The sequence below is a fragment of the Oncorhynchus gorbuscha genome, linkage group LG26 (assembly GCF_021184085.1).
Source record: "Oncorhynchus gorbuscha isolate QuinsamMale2020 ecotype Even-year linkage group LG26, OgorEven_v1.0, whole genome shotgun sequence".
Taxonomy (NCBI): Eukaryota; Metazoa; Chordata; class Actinopteri; order Salmoniformes; family Salmonidae; genus Oncorhynchus; species Oncorhynchus gorbuscha.
Window position 1 is genome coordinate 36,980,784 of NC_060198.1, and position 18,752 is coordinate 36,999,535.

Sequence of the window (18,752 nt, forward strand, 5' to 3'; positions counted from 1 at the left end):
CGCTTGTTTATCAGGTATCAACCTCAGAAAGAGAGAAAGTGGGAAAGGGTAATATGGATTTTAGTGGAGGTTTGGCTTTTGGAGTGTGTGTGTGGGCACAGATGTTGTGGGGCACTTGTGTGGGCCTCTGGCCTCTCATAGTGGAAGCTCAGGGTCAGAGAGACGAGAAGGAGCCTGGGAGGGTAACAGCAGTTGTGGCCAAACAGATGCCTAGAGCTAGACAATAGAACTTAGCACCATAGGATCTCACTGGCACACACACAGAGCTCAAACATCCAGCTGGGATCAGTGGAAGGAGAGGAGACTTCAGCTGTGTTTGTGCTCTTCCAATTAACTCAGTGAGCATAGCTTCTGTGGAAGTACTGCTGTTTTGGATGCACAATGTAATTGCAAGCCACACTCATATTGGGTTTGAAATACGAACACGTTATGAATAAATATATACAGTATAGATATATACAGTGGGGCAAGAAAGTATTTAGTCAGCCACCAATTGTGCAAGTTCTCCCACTTAAAAAGGTGAGAGAGGCCTGTAATTTTCATCATAGGTACACTTCAACTGTGACAGACAAAATGAGAAATAAAATCCAGAAAATCACATTGTAGTATGTTTAATAAATGTATTTGCAAATTATGATGGAAAATAAGTATTTGGTCACCTACAAACAAGCAAGATTTCTGGCTCTCACAGACCTGTAACTTCTTCTTTAAGAGGCTCTTCTGTCCTCCACTCGTTACCTGTATTAATGGCACCTGTTTGAACTTGTTATCAGTATAAAAGACACCTGTCCACAACCTCAAACAGTCACACTCCAAACTCCACTATGGCCAATACCAAACAGCTGTCAAAGGACACCAGAAACAAAATTGTAGACCTGCTGCACCAGGCTGGGAAGACTGGGACCAAAGTAACAAAGCCTACCATCAGTAACACACTACGCCGCCAGGGACTCAAATCTTGCAGTGCCAGACGTGTCCACCTGCTTAAGCCAGTACTTGTCCAGGCCCGTTTGAAGTTTGCTAGAGAGCATTTGGATTATCCAGAAGAAGATTGGGAGAATGTCATATGGTCAGATGAAACCAAAAATATAACTTTTTGGTAAAAACTCGTTGTGTTTGGAGGACAAAGAATGCTGACTTGCATCCAAAGAACACCATACCTACTGTGAAGCATGGGGGTGGAAACATCATGCTTTGGGACGATTTTTCTGCAAAGAGACCAGGACGACTGTTCCGTGTAAAGGAAAGAATGAATGGGGCCATGTATCGTGAGATTTTGAGTGACAACCTCCTTCCATCAGCAAGGGCATTGTGGTCCTTCTGTAGCTCAGTTGGTAGAGCATGGCACTTGTAACGCCAGGGTAGTGGGTTCGATCCCCGGGACCACCCATACGTAGAATGTATGCACACATGACTGTAAGTCGCTTTGGATAAAAGCGTCTGCTAAATGGCATATATTATGAAACGTGGCTGGGTCTTTCAGCATGACAATGATCCCAAACACACCGCCCGGGCAACGAAGGAGTGGCTTCATAAGAAGCATTTCAAGGTCCCGGAGTGGCCTAGCCAGTCTCCAGATCTCAACCCCATAGAAAATCTTTGGAGGGAGTTGAAAGTCCATGTTGCCCAGCAACAGCCCCAAAACATCACTGCTCTAGAGGAGATCTGCATGGAGGAATGGGCCAAAATACCAGCAACAGTGTGTGAAAACCTTGTAAAGACTTACAGAAAACATTTGACCTCTGTCATTGCCAACAAAGGGTATATAACAAAGTATTGAGAAACTTTTGTAATTGACCAAATACTTATTTTCCACCATAATTAGCAAATAAATTCATAAAAAATCCTACAATGTGATTTTCTGGATTTTTTTCCCCTCATTTTGTCTGTCATAGTTGAAGTATACCTATGATGAAAATTACAGGCCTCTCTCATATTTTTAAGTGGGGGGAACTTGCACAATTGGTGGCTGACTAAATACTTTTTTGCCCCACTGTATATACACTGCTCAAAAAAAATAAAGGGAACACTAAAATAACACATCCTAGATCTGAATGAATTAAATATTCTTAATAAATACTTTTTTTCTTTACATAGTTGAATGTGCTGACAACAAAATCACACAAAAATTATCAATGGAAATCAAATTTATCAACCCATGGAGGTCTGGATTTGGAGTCACACTCAAAATTAAAGTGGAAAACCACACTACAGGCTGATCCAACTTTGATGTAATGTCCTTAAAACAAGTCAAAATGAGGCTCAGCAGTGTGTGTGGCCTCCACGTGCCTGTAGGACCTCCCTACAATGCCTGGGTATGATCCTGATGAGGTGGCGGATGGTCTCCTGAGGGATCTCCTCCCAGACCTGGACTAAAGCATCCGCCAACTCCTGGACAGTATGTGGTGCATCGTGGCGTTGGTGGATGGAGCGAGACATGATGTCCCAGATGTGCTCAATTGGATTCAGGTCTGGGGAACGGGCGGGCCAGCCCATAGCATCAATGCCTTCCTCTTGCAGGAACTGCTGTCACACTCCAGTACATGAGGTCTAGCATTGTCTTGCATTAGGAACCCAGGGCCAACCGCACCAGCATATGGTCTCACAAGGGGTCTGAGGATCTCATCTCGGTACCTAATGGCAATCAGGCTACCTCTGGCGAGCACATGGAGGGCTGTGCGGCCCTCCCAAAGAAATGCCACCCCACACCATGACTGACCCACCGCCAAACCGGTCATGCTGGAGGATGTTGCAGGCAGCAGAACGTTCTCCACGGCGTCTCCAGACCCTGTCACGTCTGTCACATGTGCTCAGTGTGAACCTGCTTTCATCTGTGAAGAGCACAGGGCGCCAGTGGAGAATTTGCCAATCGTTCTCTGGCAAATGCCAAACGTCCTGCACGGTGTTGGGCTATAAGCACAATCCCCACCTGTGGACGTCGGGCCCTCATACCACCCTCATGGAGTCTGTTTCTGACCGTTTGAGCAGACACATGCACATTTGTGGCCTGCTGGACGTCATTTTGTAGGGCTCTGGCAGTGCTCCTCCTGCTCCTCCTTGCACAAAGCCGGAGGTAGCGGTCCTGCTGCTGGGTTGTTGCCCTCCTACAGCCTCCTCCACGTCTCCTGATGTACTGGCCTGTGTCCTGGTAGCGCCTCCATGCTCTGGACACTACGCTGACAGACACAGCAAACCTTCTTGCCACAGCTCGCATTGAGGTGCCATCCTGGATGAGCTGCACTACCTGTGGGTTGTAGACTCCGTCTCATGCTACCACTAAAGTGAAAGCACCGCCAGCATTCAAAAGTGACCAAAACATCAGCCAGGAAGCATAGGAACTGAGAAGTGGTCTGTGATCAACACCTGCAGAACCACTCCTTTATTGGGGGTGTCTTGCTAATTGCCTATAATTTCCACCTGTCTATTCCATTTGCACAACAGCATGTCAAATGTATTGTCAATCAGTGTTGCTTCCTAAGTGGACAGTTTGATTTCACATAAGTGTGATTGACATGGAGTTACATTGTGTTGTTTAAGTGTTCCCCTTTTTGAGCAGTGTGTGTGTGTGTATATATATATATATATATATGATTCTCATGGCTTTTTTTCTTTTTCATGTGTACTGGGAATACTCAGGTCTTGCTTTGTTTCCTGGTTTATGGAGTGACCACTGTCCTTCTCTGGGTTACCAGGCTGCTCGTTATGGTGCACACCTGTCACCATCATTACGTGCAGGTCTTCAGACTCACCTGGACTCCATCACTTCCTTGATTACCTGCCCTATATACAGCTGAAGTCAGAAGTTTACATACACCTTAGCCAAATACATTTAAACTCACTTTTTCACAATTCCTGACATTTAATCCTAGTACATATTCCCTGTTTTAGGTCAGTTAGGATCACCACTTTATTTTAAGAATGTGAAATGTCAGAATAATAGTCGAGAGAATAAATTTTTTCAGCTTTTATTTATTTCATCACATTCCCAGTGGGTCAGAAGTTTACATACAGTCAATTAGTATTTTGTAGCATTGCCTTTACATTTTTTAACTTGGATCAAACGTTTCAGGTAGCCTTCCACAAGCTTCCCGCAATAAGTTGGGTGAATTTTGGCCCATTCCTCCTGACAGAGGTGGTGTGACTGAGTCAGGTTTGTAGGCCTCCTTGCTTTCACACACTTTTTCAGTTCTGTCCACACATTTTCTATAGGATTGAGGTCAGGGCTTTGTGATGGCCACTCCAATACCTTGACTTTGTTGTCCTTAAGCCATTTTGCCACAACTTTGGAAGTATTCTTGGGGTCTTTGTCAATTTGGAAGACACATTTGCGACCAAGCTTTAACATCCTGACTGACGTCTGGAGATGTTGCTTCAATATATCCACATAATTTTACTACCTCATGATTCCATCTATTTTGAAGTGCACCAGTCCCTCCTGCAGAAAAACACCCCCACAACATTGATGCTGCTACCCCCATGCTTCACGGTTGTGATGATGTTCTTCAGCTTGCAAGCATCACCCTTTTCCCTCCAAACATAACGATGGTCATTAATGCCAAACAGTTCTATTTTTGTTTAACTCGACCAGAGGACATTTCTCCAAAAAGTATGATGTTTGTCCCCATGTGCAGTTGCAAACTGTAGTCTGGCTTTTTAATGGCGGTTTTTGAGCAGTGGCTTCTTCCTTGCTGAGCGCCTTTCAGGTTATGTCGATATAGGACTCGTTTTACTGTGGATATAGATACTTTTGTACCTATTTCCTCCAGCATCTTCACAAGGTCTTTTGCTGTTGTTCTGGGATTGATTTGCACTTTTCACACCAAAGTACATTCAACTCTAGGAGACAGAACGCGTCTCCTTCCTGAGCGGTATGATGGCTGCGTGGTCCCATGGTGTTTATACTTGCGTAGTATTGTTTGCACAGATGAACGTGGTACCTTCAGGCGTTTGGAAATTGCTCCCAAGGATGAACCAGAATTGTGGAGGTCTACAATTTTTTGAGGCTGATTTCTTTAGATTTTCCCATGATGTCAAGCAAAGAGTCACTGAGTTTGAAGGTAGGCCTTGAAATACATCCACAGGTACACCTCCGATTGACTCAAATAATGTCAATTAGCCTATTAGAAGCTTCTAAATGCATGACATAATTTTCTGGAATTTTCCAAGCTGTTTAAAGGCACAGTCAACTTAGTGTATGTAAACTTCTGACCCAAACTATAGTTTGTTAACAAGAAATTTGTGGAGTGGTTGAAAAACGAATTTTAATGACTCCAACCTAAGTTTATGTAGACTTCCGACTTCAACTGTATGTCACTCCCCTTGGTTCCTTCCCCAGGTGTCATTGTTTCTGTTTCATGTCTGTGTGCTGTTAGTTTTTTCTTGTTTTGTTTTATGTTCCATTTATTTTATTAAAACACTCACTCCCTGAACTTGCTTCCCGACTCTCAGAGCACATCGTTACATTGACTTTGACTTATTGAGCTTGAGCCTGACTTATTGAGCACTTTGCTATGTTTGTCCCTCAACAGCACACACTCCCGACAACTCCTTCATGGGTTTTGTGGCTGAGGAGCTGAACGGCACAGAGAGGCTGAGCATCCAGAGGAACAAGGTGGACAGCATGGCAGTGGTGTACGGCAAAGAGGCCAGCATGTGGAAGGTGATCATATGGATTTGAATGTTCAATTTCTACACCACTAATGTCACAACTCAAGCAAAGAAAACCATATTGCTGAGAGTGCATTTGACTGACACCCCAATGGGCGTATCACCTGCTCCTGTCTACAAGATATCAACAAACAAATGACTTTCTCCCTACTAAGATGTGCAGTCCAGTTGAGGTGGCGTCTCAACATATTTACACAACAGTCAGCAGTCTGTTATACGCTGCAGTGTATTCTGTCATGATGTGATAAATGGAGTGCACCCCACTTCCAGAGACGAGCTGAAACGTGCCTAAGTTATTCTCTCCTATCTGCCAAGCATGACACTTCAATCTGCTAGGTATATGTATGTACGCCCAGAGAGGTGTGAGTGTTTGTGGAAGTGGCAATTGTTTTTGTTTAGCGTAAATTCTCCCTCCGAGCTACAGGAAAAAGGCATCACTTATTGATGTGTCTGGCCGCCTCCCCGTGGTCGAATCAGCTGCATTTGTTCTCTCCCCCTCTACTCTTATTGAATTCCCCCTCACTCTGAACAGTTTGAAGTACGGCGTGCGAGGTATAATACAGATGAATGCCATCTGTGTCTGGCCCTCCCTCGACACTGAAAACCCCTCACTGCTTCTGGCATCATCCTCAGCTCTCCGGTTCACATGCTTGTCAGCTATGTGTTGTACTACAGCTGTATGTCCACAAGGAGACAAAATGACTATCATCTTATCTCTCCCACTCACTCTCTCTTGTCTTTCCTCCTTCCCACATGGTTTCCTCCTATTCTGCTCTCATGTCATGTTGATGGATCATCTCCAGCTCCAAGTAAGGATACCTGCACTTCCTGTCAATGATTGACGTTTTGAACACCCTCGGAAACTTTGTTTTACATTGAGCCGTAGTACAGACTGTCCCTGGTGTTTGGTTTCTCTGCAGATTCCTTTTATAGAGATTGATCCTGTTCATGCACAATGAATGCGTTAATGTTCCATTAAATGTGCCAGACAGTTAACTGCAATTCTTTTGGAATGAGTCAGCAGCTTTAGCTCTTCAGACACAGAAAGATGTTTCAGGTGAATCATCTTTATCTACCATAAAGATACAAGGGTTTTTATAAAAAGGCCTGAGGGTTGCGTTCGTCCTGGTCTATCTGCATCTTCTGTCCCCCCCCTGTCAGATCAATAAACTGCTGCCCTATAACAGGTTTAGGAAAATACAAAAGGTGGAGTGTTAATCAATAGTCAGAATGTCAGCTCTCCACTAATGATAGTTTTACTTTGTGTGCTCTTTTATATGGAGCATCTGCAATGACATCAGTGGTTCTATTTACAACTGGAAGGGTTCTTAGTCTACAGAGGGAAAGCTCATGCATATTTATTTATATTGTTTTCAGTACAAATGTTCTATGTTAGGCTAAGTATGCCACTGAAGATTTGAAGCAATACACCATTCTCACCACTATATGTAAATCATGCTCACCCAATACATCTCTATGATCAGTGACCAGTGTGCTGCTGTAGCCAAGGTGAAACCCATGCTTTCTCTTCACACTCTATGGCCATTCTCGTGTCATTTGCCCCTGGTGCTGCTGTTGCTTGGTGTAGGAAATCAGATCACCCATCTAATTGCCTATGCCAGTCTATATATGCACCAGAGGCCCCAGTAGCCACCCCACTAATCCTAGTAACAGTCAGTCATACAGGCTTCTGTCCACACTGCCCTGCACCAATCAGAAGCTCTCCAGGGTGAGATGCCTATCAGTCAAGGGTTTTTAACTCTTCTGAGAGATGACCCTCATGGAAGAATCTCTAAGTGGAAGAGCCTGACAGCCAATGTCATGAATAACATGTTTGCCCCTGTCTTGGTTATGCCTGCAACCAACACACTGAATGAACATAACTTTATGTTTGAGAAGAACTTTGAACTCATACAGAATTGGTTCAAAAAAGGAGTTACATTCTGCATATTTGGGGTGGATAGATAGATTATACTGTGTGGCCAGTCCGTCCTAACCATTTGTTCCATTGACTCATAGGGTAAGGAAAGGTTCCTGGCCATTCTGCACCGCTACATGGATATCCATGGCACTGTCTATTATGAGACACAGCGCCCTCCAGAGGTGCCTGCTTTTGTCAAAAACCACGGCCTGCTGCCCCAACAAGAGCTGCAACATCTGCTCAGAAAGGCCAAGGTATGGAGGGTTTCAATACCTTTTTATATAATATACTTCAAGTACAAGTTGCCAGTAAACAGCAGCAGTTTGGTTCATCTTTTTCTTTTCCTCTCTCAAACCAGCTCTTCATTGGGTTTGGCTTCCCATACGAAGGGCCAGCCCCTTTAGAGGCCATAGCCAACGGCTGCATCTTCCTGCAGCCCAAGTTTAAGCCGTCCCACAGTTCCCTCAACCATGAGTTCTTCAGAGGGAAGCCCACTTCCAGACAGGTGAGCGGGTTGACAGAGACAACTGTCGAGAAAATGAATGTTAGTCAGTGACTTAGTGCAAGGTAGGCCTCAACCTGACTCGTGTGCTTCTCTGCTCGTGGCTGTGTCCATGTATTGTCTGGATGGAGACTGTATTGACTGATATAGTATTGTGTTAATTCCTCCATCAGGTCTCCTCACAGCATCCCTATGCTGAGCAGTATATAGGCAGGCCACATGTCATCACGGTGGATTTTAACAACTCCCAAGAGTTTGAGTCTGCCATACGGGAAATCATGAAGACCAAGGTTAGTATGTTCACTTGAGATGATAATATAATATATGCCATTTAGCAGATACTTTTATCCAAAGCGACGTGCATACATTTTAAGTGTGGATGGTCCCGGGAATCAAACCCACTATCCTGGCTACAGAGGAACCACATGATTTCAAATGACCTTTCAGATGTATTATCTTCACTGCATCTCATGTTAAAGAAAGTCTTGAGTATTAACATTACCTACGCATATGATTAATGGTGCCGTGGAGGTATATAATCTCTTCTCCCACAGACTGTATTTCCAGTTGTGACCCACTTCTCTCTCACATTGCTAATTGAGCTGTTAATCACAGGATCCAGTTTAACTGCATAGCTGGCTCCTTCCAAGGACTTAAGTCCTAAATGCCTCAGAGATGGAGTTGCTTAGTAGGTAAACTGGGCAGCAGACACCTGGGTTAGTATGGCAGTCTTCCAGAGGGCCCATACTGTCTTCTCCATGCACTAACCATTGTCTACTGGAGATTATATTAATCTATCATGCTGTGCTCAATCTGTCGCCAGGCCAACATGCAAGGTACGGCCAATCGATCCCCCACCGCGCGGGGAATAATGGCAGGTTAAATATAGCCCAGACTTGCTGCTGAGGGAACCAAAACGGAGCATCTACTTGACGTAATGCTGTGGTAGAACACGTGCATGTAATGGGTTAGGAGTGGAGGAGAGGGGCAGGAGAAAAACAAAACGACTAAATAACAGGACACAAGCACTTCTCATTATGTTGATATACAGTGCATTCAGAAAGTATTTAGACCCCTTGACTTTTACATTTTTGTAATATTTTTTTTTTTCATATCCCATTACGATCTTGTCTCATCGCTGCAACTCCTCAACGAGCTCGGGAGAGGCGAAAATCATGACCCGCCAAACCACACTCCTTAACACCCGCCCACCTAACCCGGACGCCATCCACACCAATGTGTTGGAGGAAACACCGTTCAACTGATGACCGAGGTCAGGCTGTAGGCACCTGGCCCGCCACAAGAAGTCACTAGAGCGCAGTGAGCAAAGTAAAGCTCCCCCCGGCCAAACCCTCCCCTAACCTGGACGACGCTGGGCCAATTGTGCGCCGCCCTATGGGACTCCCGTTCACGGCTGGTTGTGATACAGCCTAGGATCGAACCCGGGTCTATAGTGACGCCTCAAGCGCTGCGATGCAGTGCTTTAGACCTTTGCACCACTCGGGAGGCCCCAGACCCCTTGACATTTTCCACTTTTTGTTACATTACAGCTCATTCTAAAATGTATTAAATACATGAGTTTCCTCATTAATCTACACACAATACCCCATAATGACAAAGTGAAAACAGGTTTTTATGTTAGCAAGTTAATTACAAATAAAAACATATCACATTTTACATAAGTATTCAGACCCTTTGCTATGAGACTCGAAATTGAGCTCCGGTGCATCCTGTTTCCATTGATCATCCTTGAGATGTTTCTACAACTTGATTCGAGTCCACCTGTGGTAAATGCAATTGATTGGACATGATTTGGAAAGGCACAAACCTGTTTATATACAGTAAGGTCCCACAGTTAACAGTGCATGTTGGAGCAAAAATCAAGCCATGAGGTCGAAGGAATTGTCCGTAGAGCTCTGAGACAGGATTGTGTTGAGGCACAGATCTGGGGAAGGATACCAAAAAATGATGTAGCATTGAAGGTCCCCAAGTACACAGTGGCCAACCATCTCTGGAGCGTTCCACCAATCAGGCCTTTGTGGTAGTGGCCAGACGGAAGCCACTCCTCAGTAAAAGGCACATGACAGCCCACTTAGAGTTTGCCAAAAGGCACCTAAAGGACTCTCAGACCATGAGAAACAAGATTCTCTGGTCTGATGAAACCAAGATTGAACTCTTTGGCCTGAATTCCAAGCGTCACGTCTGGAGGAAACCTGGCACCATCCCTACGGTGAAGCATGGTGGTGGCAGCATCATGCTGTGGGGATGTTTTTCAGCAGCAGGGACTGGGAGACTAATCAGGATCGAGGGAAAGATGAATGGAGCAAAGTACAGAGTGATCCTTGATGAAAGCCTGCTCCAAAGCCCTCAGGACCTTCAGACTGGGGCGAAGGTTCCCCATCCAACAGGACAATGACCCAAAGCACACAGCCAAGACAATGCAGGAGTGGCTTCGGGACACATCTCTGAATGTCCTTGAGTGGCCCAGCCAAGAGCCTGGACATGAACCCGATCAAACAAATCTGGAGGGACCTGAAAATAGCTGTGCAGCGACGCTCCCCATCCAACCTGACAGAGCTTGAGAAGATCTGCAGAGAAGAGTGGTAGGAACTCCCCAAATACTTGTGTGCCAAGCTTATATCATCATACCCAAGAAGACTGAATGCTGTAATCACTGCCAAAAGTGCTTAAACAAATGACTAGTTAAAAAAGGGTCTGAATATTTACGTAAATGTGATATTTCCCCCAAAAGTTTATACATTTGCAAAAATGTCTAAAAATCTGTTTTTGATTTGTCATTGTGGGATATTGTGTTTAGATAGATTAGGGAAATCAATGTAATACATTTTAGAATAAGGCTGTAACACAATGAGGAAAAAGTCAAGGGGTCTGAATACTTTCCAAATACACCGTACTATACAGTACACACTGAAGGTGAATAAAAACATGTCCCCTCTTTGATCCAATGTGGGTGAACAACAATATTAATCCCTGTGATATTCACTGGTGTAAAAAGTACCCAATTGTCATACTTGAGTAAAAGTAAAGATACATTAATAGAAAATGACTCTAGTGAAAGTCACCCAGTAAAATACTACTTGAGTAAAAGTAAAGATACATTAATAGAAAATGACTCTAGTGAAAGTCACCCAGTAAAAGTCTCAAAGGATTTGGTTTTAATTATACTTAGAAATCATTTCACATTCCTTATATTAAGCAAACCAGATGGCATAATTCTCTTGTTTGATTATTTTACAGATAGCCAGGGGCACACCTCAACACTTAGAAATAGTTCATTAACAAAGCATTTGTGTTTAGTGAGGCAGAAGCAGTAGGGATAACCAGGGTTGTTCTCATGATGTGTGTGAATTGGCACATCTTTCTGACCTGCTAAGCATTCGAAATGTAACTCGTACTTCTGGGTGTCAGGGAAAATGTATGGAGTAAAAAGTACATTATTTTCTTCAGGAAAGTAGTGAAGTAAAAGTAGTCAAAAATAAAAATAGTCAATTAAAGTACAGATACCCCACAAAAAAACGACTTAAGTAAAAATACTAGAAAGTACTAGTTAAGTACTTTACACCATTGGTGATATTGTAATCAGGTCGGTTTAGAGATGTACATGTATTCTAAAGCTGAATTCAATTCCGACTCCATGGAGAGCTGTGTTTTCCTGTTCCTTTCTTTCCATTATATAAAGATGCCCAAAAGGCAAATTGCATTCTGGAATAGATGATGACGTGCCAGATACATTTCATTAAACTCAGATGAAATAAACGAGTAAGTGAGCGCTAAAAGGAAGTGAATGCTAAAAGGAATCATTTATCAGTTTAAAAGCCCAAGTGCCTCTGAGAGGCCTGATGGTAAACAATGAGATCTCTTTTAAATGGCACAGACATCTTAGGTTAGGTGATGTGGAATGGGACTGCAGTACCATCACACTGATTGAACATTTCCCACTCCAACATGTATCATCAATTATTTATGTAATCGAACCCAAATAGGCTTTGGATAACAGCAAAATAGAAAGCATTGACCTGCAGACTTCATCCTTTGACACTGATGACTAACGTGTGTTTACTGCTGCATTGAAAAGAGATGCCTTCTCTGTGCTGTTTTCACTGCAGTGTCACAGCATCTGTCGTGTATGTAACATACGTTCTCACCTGTAACTCTATGAAATGTGCTTTCACATCATCTGGTAAAGGTCAAAAGTAGGATGATCACCACATCCTCCCAGTGAGTTGTTAAAAAGATTCAGACACTCAGTTTAGCAGCTCGTACATAACCTGTGGTCAATTGTCAGCTTAATCCATTGTTTGTCATATTGATGTAGTCCATGTTAATAGAGTAATGAAATCAAGGCTGTCACCTGTGATGTATGAGGTCATTGGTTATAATATGAAGCAGCTCATAATGAAGCCGTACACAGTGAACTTAATGAATACGTCAGCTTTGATTAACGGTAAACCGTTGCAGTACTATTATGGCTGTGGTGTTAGAGGTCTAAAGCCGATGGTGTGTGACGGTGTGTGATTCCCTTTCTGCAGGTGGAGCCATATCTGCCCTATGAGTACACCTGTGAGGGGATGCTGGAGAGAGTGCATGCTTACATCCAGAACCAGGTGGGTTTGTGTTGCATACACCGGCCAACCTCATCCACATTTATTTATGCACAGGCAAGATGAAGTCACACTGTGCTGTATACAAATAAAAGAGCTCATTTATACACACACACAGTCCTGTTTAACTAACCACGTGGGGACACACAATTCAGTCCATTCAAAATCTTATTTTCCCTAACCCTAGCTCCAAACCCTGAACCTAATTCTAACATTTGACCTTGTGGGGTTAAACAAAATGTCGCCAGTTGGTCAAATGTTTGTTTGTTTACTATTCTTGTGGTTAAACACGTCCACAACCACACACACACTATATTTCCTTGCACAATTATACACATTGTCATGCTCCAGTACGTTCATCATGCTGAGATGATTTGTGCGGTGCACCGAGGGGCCTGTCTTCCAGTCTGGTTAAGGCCGTGGCAGTGGGAGAAAAGGGGAAATAGGGTGGCCTATGACCTGCTCTGATCCACTGCCCCATCTGCCCATCACACACAGAGTAGTGTGCTCAGTGGGCTGTGACTGACTGAGACTGCCCGCCTAGCATGTACGAGACCAGACTGCCAATCAGCAACAACCCTTCTATCCTCCTCCGTGGGCAGCACTGACCCCTATGATCCTCACGGATTCTTTATTTCGAATTTTTATACTGCTTTCTAATGACACACGCACACACACACACACACACACACATACACACACACACACAGACTCCGGATGAGGTGGGTGACAGCTCGCCCTGTTTTCCTGTTGAGCAGTAGCCCAGGGCTGGGGGGCTGTGGTGTGGTGGAGTGGAGGAGGCCTGGTTATTGCAGCAGGGCCCTGGGAGCCTGTTTAATAAACCGGGCTGGGGGTCAGAGGAAGATGTCACAGAAATATTATTACCTGTTCCTTATGAATAGGACTGAGTGGGGGAGGTGCTCTCCCAGGGTTGATTCCTGCCTGAAACTCATTTGATTATTGGTGACATAACTGTATTATAGACATGACGATAGTTCAGTGTTAAATTCATATCTCCCAACCATCATATCTAAGCCAATATGACACCAATCTCAATGAAAATTCGCAAATCAACTTGATTGAAAGTATTCAACACACTCCCCGCCTCTTGTCATGAGCCATTACTGAGAACCACATAGCAGAGTATTTCTTGCGAGCTACAATTCTAGACGTCGAGTTAAACAAGATTATAGCTTCTATAAAGCAACCATCGGGATTTAAAAAATGCCAGATTGACTGAATGTGTAGGTGTAACAGTTTTTTGTCCATTTATAATTTATCCTCTCACGTGCTCATTTCTGTCCGATAAGTGCCAAAGATGCTACCTTTTTGTAGCATTTCTGAAAGAATATGTAAGCTGTGCAAATGCATGCTTGCTAGCATCAGAGAAACTCATCAGTTTAATATCCATAATACCTTCTAGTACACTCTTACACAGTGCCAAACTAACTACTCTGCCAAGTGTTGGATATTTTTCAACTGTGTGAAGCTAGCCACAATAGTGGAATTTGCGGTTCACCTTCAAAATAAAAGCCCCCATTGAAAATGATTCAAACTGATACAAATAGTGGTTGAGATGTTGAACAGCCCTTAGCCGTGGTATATTGGCCATATACCCCCCCACCCCACCCTGGGCCTTATTGCTTAATTATGTTGTATAATAATGTTGCATAATCACCTTCCAGTGTAAAAACCTTGGAATTTAAAAACAAGGTTTTAATTGAAAATGGGCTGAAGCTGAAAAAAAAGGAAATTCCCATGAGCACCACATTGCCTATTTCACCCATGCTCCACCTAGGGTTTCCAGCACACAACTTCTACCTACTACAGTAGCTATGTTGTTCTTCAAACTATGTGTAGGCAGGTTGCTTCGGATTCATACTCTTCAGAGGGATAATGGACTTTACAGTGTCCTGCTATCAAAATTATGTATACCGGTATGTGTGTATATACAGTACCAGTCAAAGGTTCTGACACACCTACTCATTCATAAATCACAGACAGTGTCACCAGCAAAGCACCCACACCATCACACCTCCTCTTCCATGCTTCACGGGGGGAACCACACATGCAGAGATCATCCGTTCACCTACTCTGTGTCTCACAAAGACATGGCGGCTGGAAACAAAAAAATCGCAAATTTAGACTCATCAGATCAAAGGCCAGATTTGCACCATTCTAATGTCCATTGATCGTGTTTCTTGGCCAAAGCAAGCCGCTTTTTCTTATTGGTGTCCTTTAGTAGTGGTTTCTTTGCAGCAATTCGACAATGGCCTGATTCACCCAGTCTCCTCTGAACAGTTGATGTTGAAGTGTCTGTTACTTGAACTCTGAAGCATTTATTTGGGCTGCAATCTAAGGTGCAGTTAACTCTAATGAACTTATCCTCTGCAGCAGAGGTAACTCTGGTTCTTCCTTTCCTGTGGCAGTCCTCATGAGAGCCAGTTTCCTCATAGCGCTTGATGTTTTTTGTGACTGCACTTTGAAGACACTTTAAAAGTAATTATTTTTACGTATTGACTGACCTTCATGTCTTAAAGTAATGATGAACTGTCATTTCTCTTTGCTTATTTGAGCTGTTCTTGCCATAATATGGACTTGGTCTTTTACCAAATAGGGCTATCTTCTGTATACCACTCCTACCTTGTCACAACACAACTGATTGACTCAAACGGATTAAGAAGGAAAGAAATTCCACAAATTAACAACGCACACCTGTTAATTTAAATGTATTCCGGGTGACTACCTCATGAGCTGGTTTGAGAGAATGCCAATAGTGTTCAAAGCTGTCAAGACAAAGGGTGGCTACTTTGAAGAATCTCAAATATAAAATATATTTTGATTTGTTTACTGCATGATTCCATGGGTGTTATTTCCTGGTTTTGATGTCTTCACTATTATTTTACTTGTGTAGAAAATAGTAAAAATAAAGAAACCTTTGAATGAGTAGGTGTGTCCAAACTTTGACTCGTACTGTATTATATTATTCCAGGAGGCTGGAAGGCAATGTGTATGTCATAAGAGCTATGGTGATGCTGCTTTTATTATTCTGTCTAAATCAGAACCCATCAGAATGTATAACTAATGAATGAATGTATAGTTCACAGCTGAATTAATAAAAATAAAAATATATATATATATATACTGTCACACACAGGTGCAGTGAAATGTGTTGTTTTACAGGGTCAGCCATATTAGTACAGCCCACCTGGAGCAAATTCGGGTTAAGCCTTGCTCAACGGCACCGACAGATTTTTCAACTTGTTGGCATAGGTATTTTTGTTCCGACCTTTTTTGTTACTGGCTCAACGCTCTAACCACGAGGCTACCTGCCACGTCAATGCTGAATGTAGGCTACAGTAGAATTGACCGATGAATGTAATGCTATATAGCCAGATTAACTAACTACACAATAGCCAGATTGTGAAGTTATTCTGTTGTATTGTACTCGGCAGGAATTCTGTGCACCCGAAGCTCCATTTCCCTCAGCGAATACCTCCAGCAGTTGGCCAGGCAGCCTCCCCAGCCCCTTTGTCCTGCTGCCCAACTCTAGTGCTCTGGCCTGGGCCTCCAACATCAGCACTCCCCCCTCTTGGCCCCCGCTTAGCGCCCTGAGGCTGCTGGCCTCCCTGGAGGGCCAGTCATGTATAGATGCGTGCCAGAGCGCAGGCCTGATCTGTGAGCCCGCCTTCTACCGCTTCATCAATATCAAAGAGGCCTTCAGCGGGTGAGCTGCTGCTGCTGCTGCCTCCCTCCTCCACCACCATGTGATGACGCCACCATCTGTTACACAACATTACATCTTGTAATTTAGCAGATTCTGTTATACAGCACGATCACTGAGGAAACAAACATCTTAAATTCTTCTGAATATCCTCCCTCATTCTAATGCACTACCCAATGTGCTTTGGTGTAATGATATTGATAGCCATTTATGAAGCCTTTTTTTAAACCATTAATTATAATGTAAATCACATGACTTAATATGAATAATGATATATAAAGAAATGTTTCTCTGGTGTCTCCACCCAGGCTGGAGGTGCAGTGTGATGGGGTGGAGGCTGAGATCAACCACATCTTCCCAGCCTTCTCAGTGGAGAGTAGTGAGTGTGGCCTCCAGAAAGACCCTCTGCTGTTCAGCTGTGCCGGGGCCAACAACAAGTACCACCGCCTCTGTCCCTGTAGGGACTACCGTAAGGGCCAGGTGGCACTGTGCAGGGACTGCTTATGACTGTGATCAGCACCTGGGGGAAGATGACCTGCCACCACCTCCCTCAGCCTTGGCCATCCCAGGGGCTATTTCTATAGGTGGGAGGGACACTGAGGAGGATGGCCCTGCTGGAGGTCACTGTGGGTGACACAGAGGTACCAGTAGGGTCGGTCGCCATGGGGTAGAGGAGCAGCTGTACAAAAGATCACTGCTGGTATCATTATAGCACAGGGGGGAATGCTTCACGGAACTGGACAACTGGATAATGTTAAAGTGAGAAAAATGAGACTCCTTACCTGCTGCTCTGACCAGAGGCTCAGTACATTGGCAATTCTGAATTTACTAGAATACCCGGTCGCCAAACACACAAAATGGCTGCCAAACAAGACGTGTGGCTGACATAATGCATCTCAGGGAAATGCATGATTGTACTGTTGCCTGAAAGTGATGGCGCTGCTATAAGTTGAATGTTTTACAATAGTCTTTATAGACTACATTGGGTCCAACAACAGGAATGTTAGGGGGTGGAGTTATGAGGAACACAGAAATGAGGGGATTCAAAATGATATCCCTGATAATTGTATTGCAATGCTATAGTTGCTAATATCTGCATTGCTTCAAGTGACTTGCAGATACTGTATGGAATGTAATGTTCTGTGAAATACTTTGATCATAATGCAGTTGGGAAATTTGTACAGTAGATGCACTACTAGATGTAATATTTTCCATGTCTCATACATTAGTATATTTGTACATACAAATGTTGATTAATAAAGACAATTGATACATTCTGGTACAACTCTAAAACAAGTTTAAGAGTCAGGTTACGTCTTTGAGACATGCATGAGTCTGTAGATTTAGAAAAGCAATTGAGTGTAAAGCTGTCATCTATCTTTTTTGGTCAATTTCACAAAGCCAAATGGAAGAGAATGTTCTAATGACTTCTTTCAGAGTTGGTGATTTCTCTGCAGGCACTGTTGGCTTGGACTCATTTAGTTCATGGAGTGGTGCCTAAATACCCACAGACAATTTGTGAGTAGGTTGCCAGAGTGGGTGTAAGGCTGTATTTAGATGGTGCAGATCTCAGAGTGAGTTCTGTTGGGACGGAGAGTAGTGTTGCCTTCTCCATGGCTCTAGGTGCAATAGATCCCACCTCTCACTCATCTCACCACAACCAGCAGCTCTACAGTTCTTTGCTATCTTGGTCTGTCCGACTTCAGGATTTTGATTTGTAGACACCAATGATTTACTGAAGTAACCATCAAACAAACGTATACACTCCACAGTTGCCAAACCCCAATACCATGATGAGACCCAGTAAAGTGAGTTTGCAAGGGAGCCGATCCATGAGGGAGATTGAACTGGAGGTAGATGTTGAGAAAGCCCATATCGTAGACAATCATTCAATTATCCCTTTGCAATCAACAGGGTTGATAGCCCTCATCAGCATTTCCCATTCCCTGACCTGGGTGTAAAATGAACGTCATCATTTACTTGTTGAGGCTACCAATAATGTACTCATTCATTTACATAGATTTTGATATAGAGGCACCAATGTGGATTTAGTGAAGGAAACTGACAGCGACATTTCTATAACATCTGATGTGAATTTTACAACTCTTTCACTGGTATAGACAAGTAGATCACTCTTTCATAAACATGGAAGACACTCAAAACACATGACTGAATCTATCATTTCAGAGAATGACATTAACCGACACAGACAATCTGCTCGGATGACTAAACAAAGTTTTAGTTCCAAACTCCTGTTTGTCCTCCCACGGTCTTCTCCCTCCTGTGGTTGTCCTGATTAAGATGCCATTGCCAGGT

At 43.5% G+C, this 18,752-nt stretch overlaps 1 protein-coding gene across 4 annotated transcripts in view; it reads left to right on the forward strand.

Annotated features, from left to right (window-relative positions):
* The window catches only part of LOC124016156 (alpha-1,6-mannosylglycoprotein 6-beta-N-acetylglucosaminyltransferase B-like), a 111,858-nt gene extending 94,146 nt beyond the window's left edge, over nt 1–17,712 (forward strand). For 3 of the 4 annotated variants that reach the window (XM_046331692.1, XM_046331694.1, XM_046331695.1), the window contains 8 exons: nt 5,529–5,659; nt 6,471–6,476; nt 7,687–7,842; nt 7,947–8,093; nt 8,264–8,380; nt 12,641–12,715; nt 16,168–16,439; nt 16,745–17,712. In XM_046331692.1, the coding sequence (XP_046187648.1) occupies nt 5,529–5,659; nt 6,471–6,476; nt 7,687–7,842; nt 7,947–8,093; nt 8,264–8,380; nt 12,641–12,715; nt 16,168–16,439; nt 16,745–16,943 (1,103 nt within the window). In that variant the 3' untranslated portion in view covers nt 16,944–17,712. The remainder of the gene's footprint in view (nt 1–5,528; nt 5,660–6,470; nt 6,477–7,686; nt 7,843–7,946; nt 8,094–8,263; nt 8,381–12,640; nt 12,716–16,167; nt 16,440–16,744) is intronic. The other variant, XM_046331693.1, reaches the window with a different exon arrangement.
* The last annotated feature ends 1,040 nt before the right edge of the window (nt 17,713–18,752 follow it).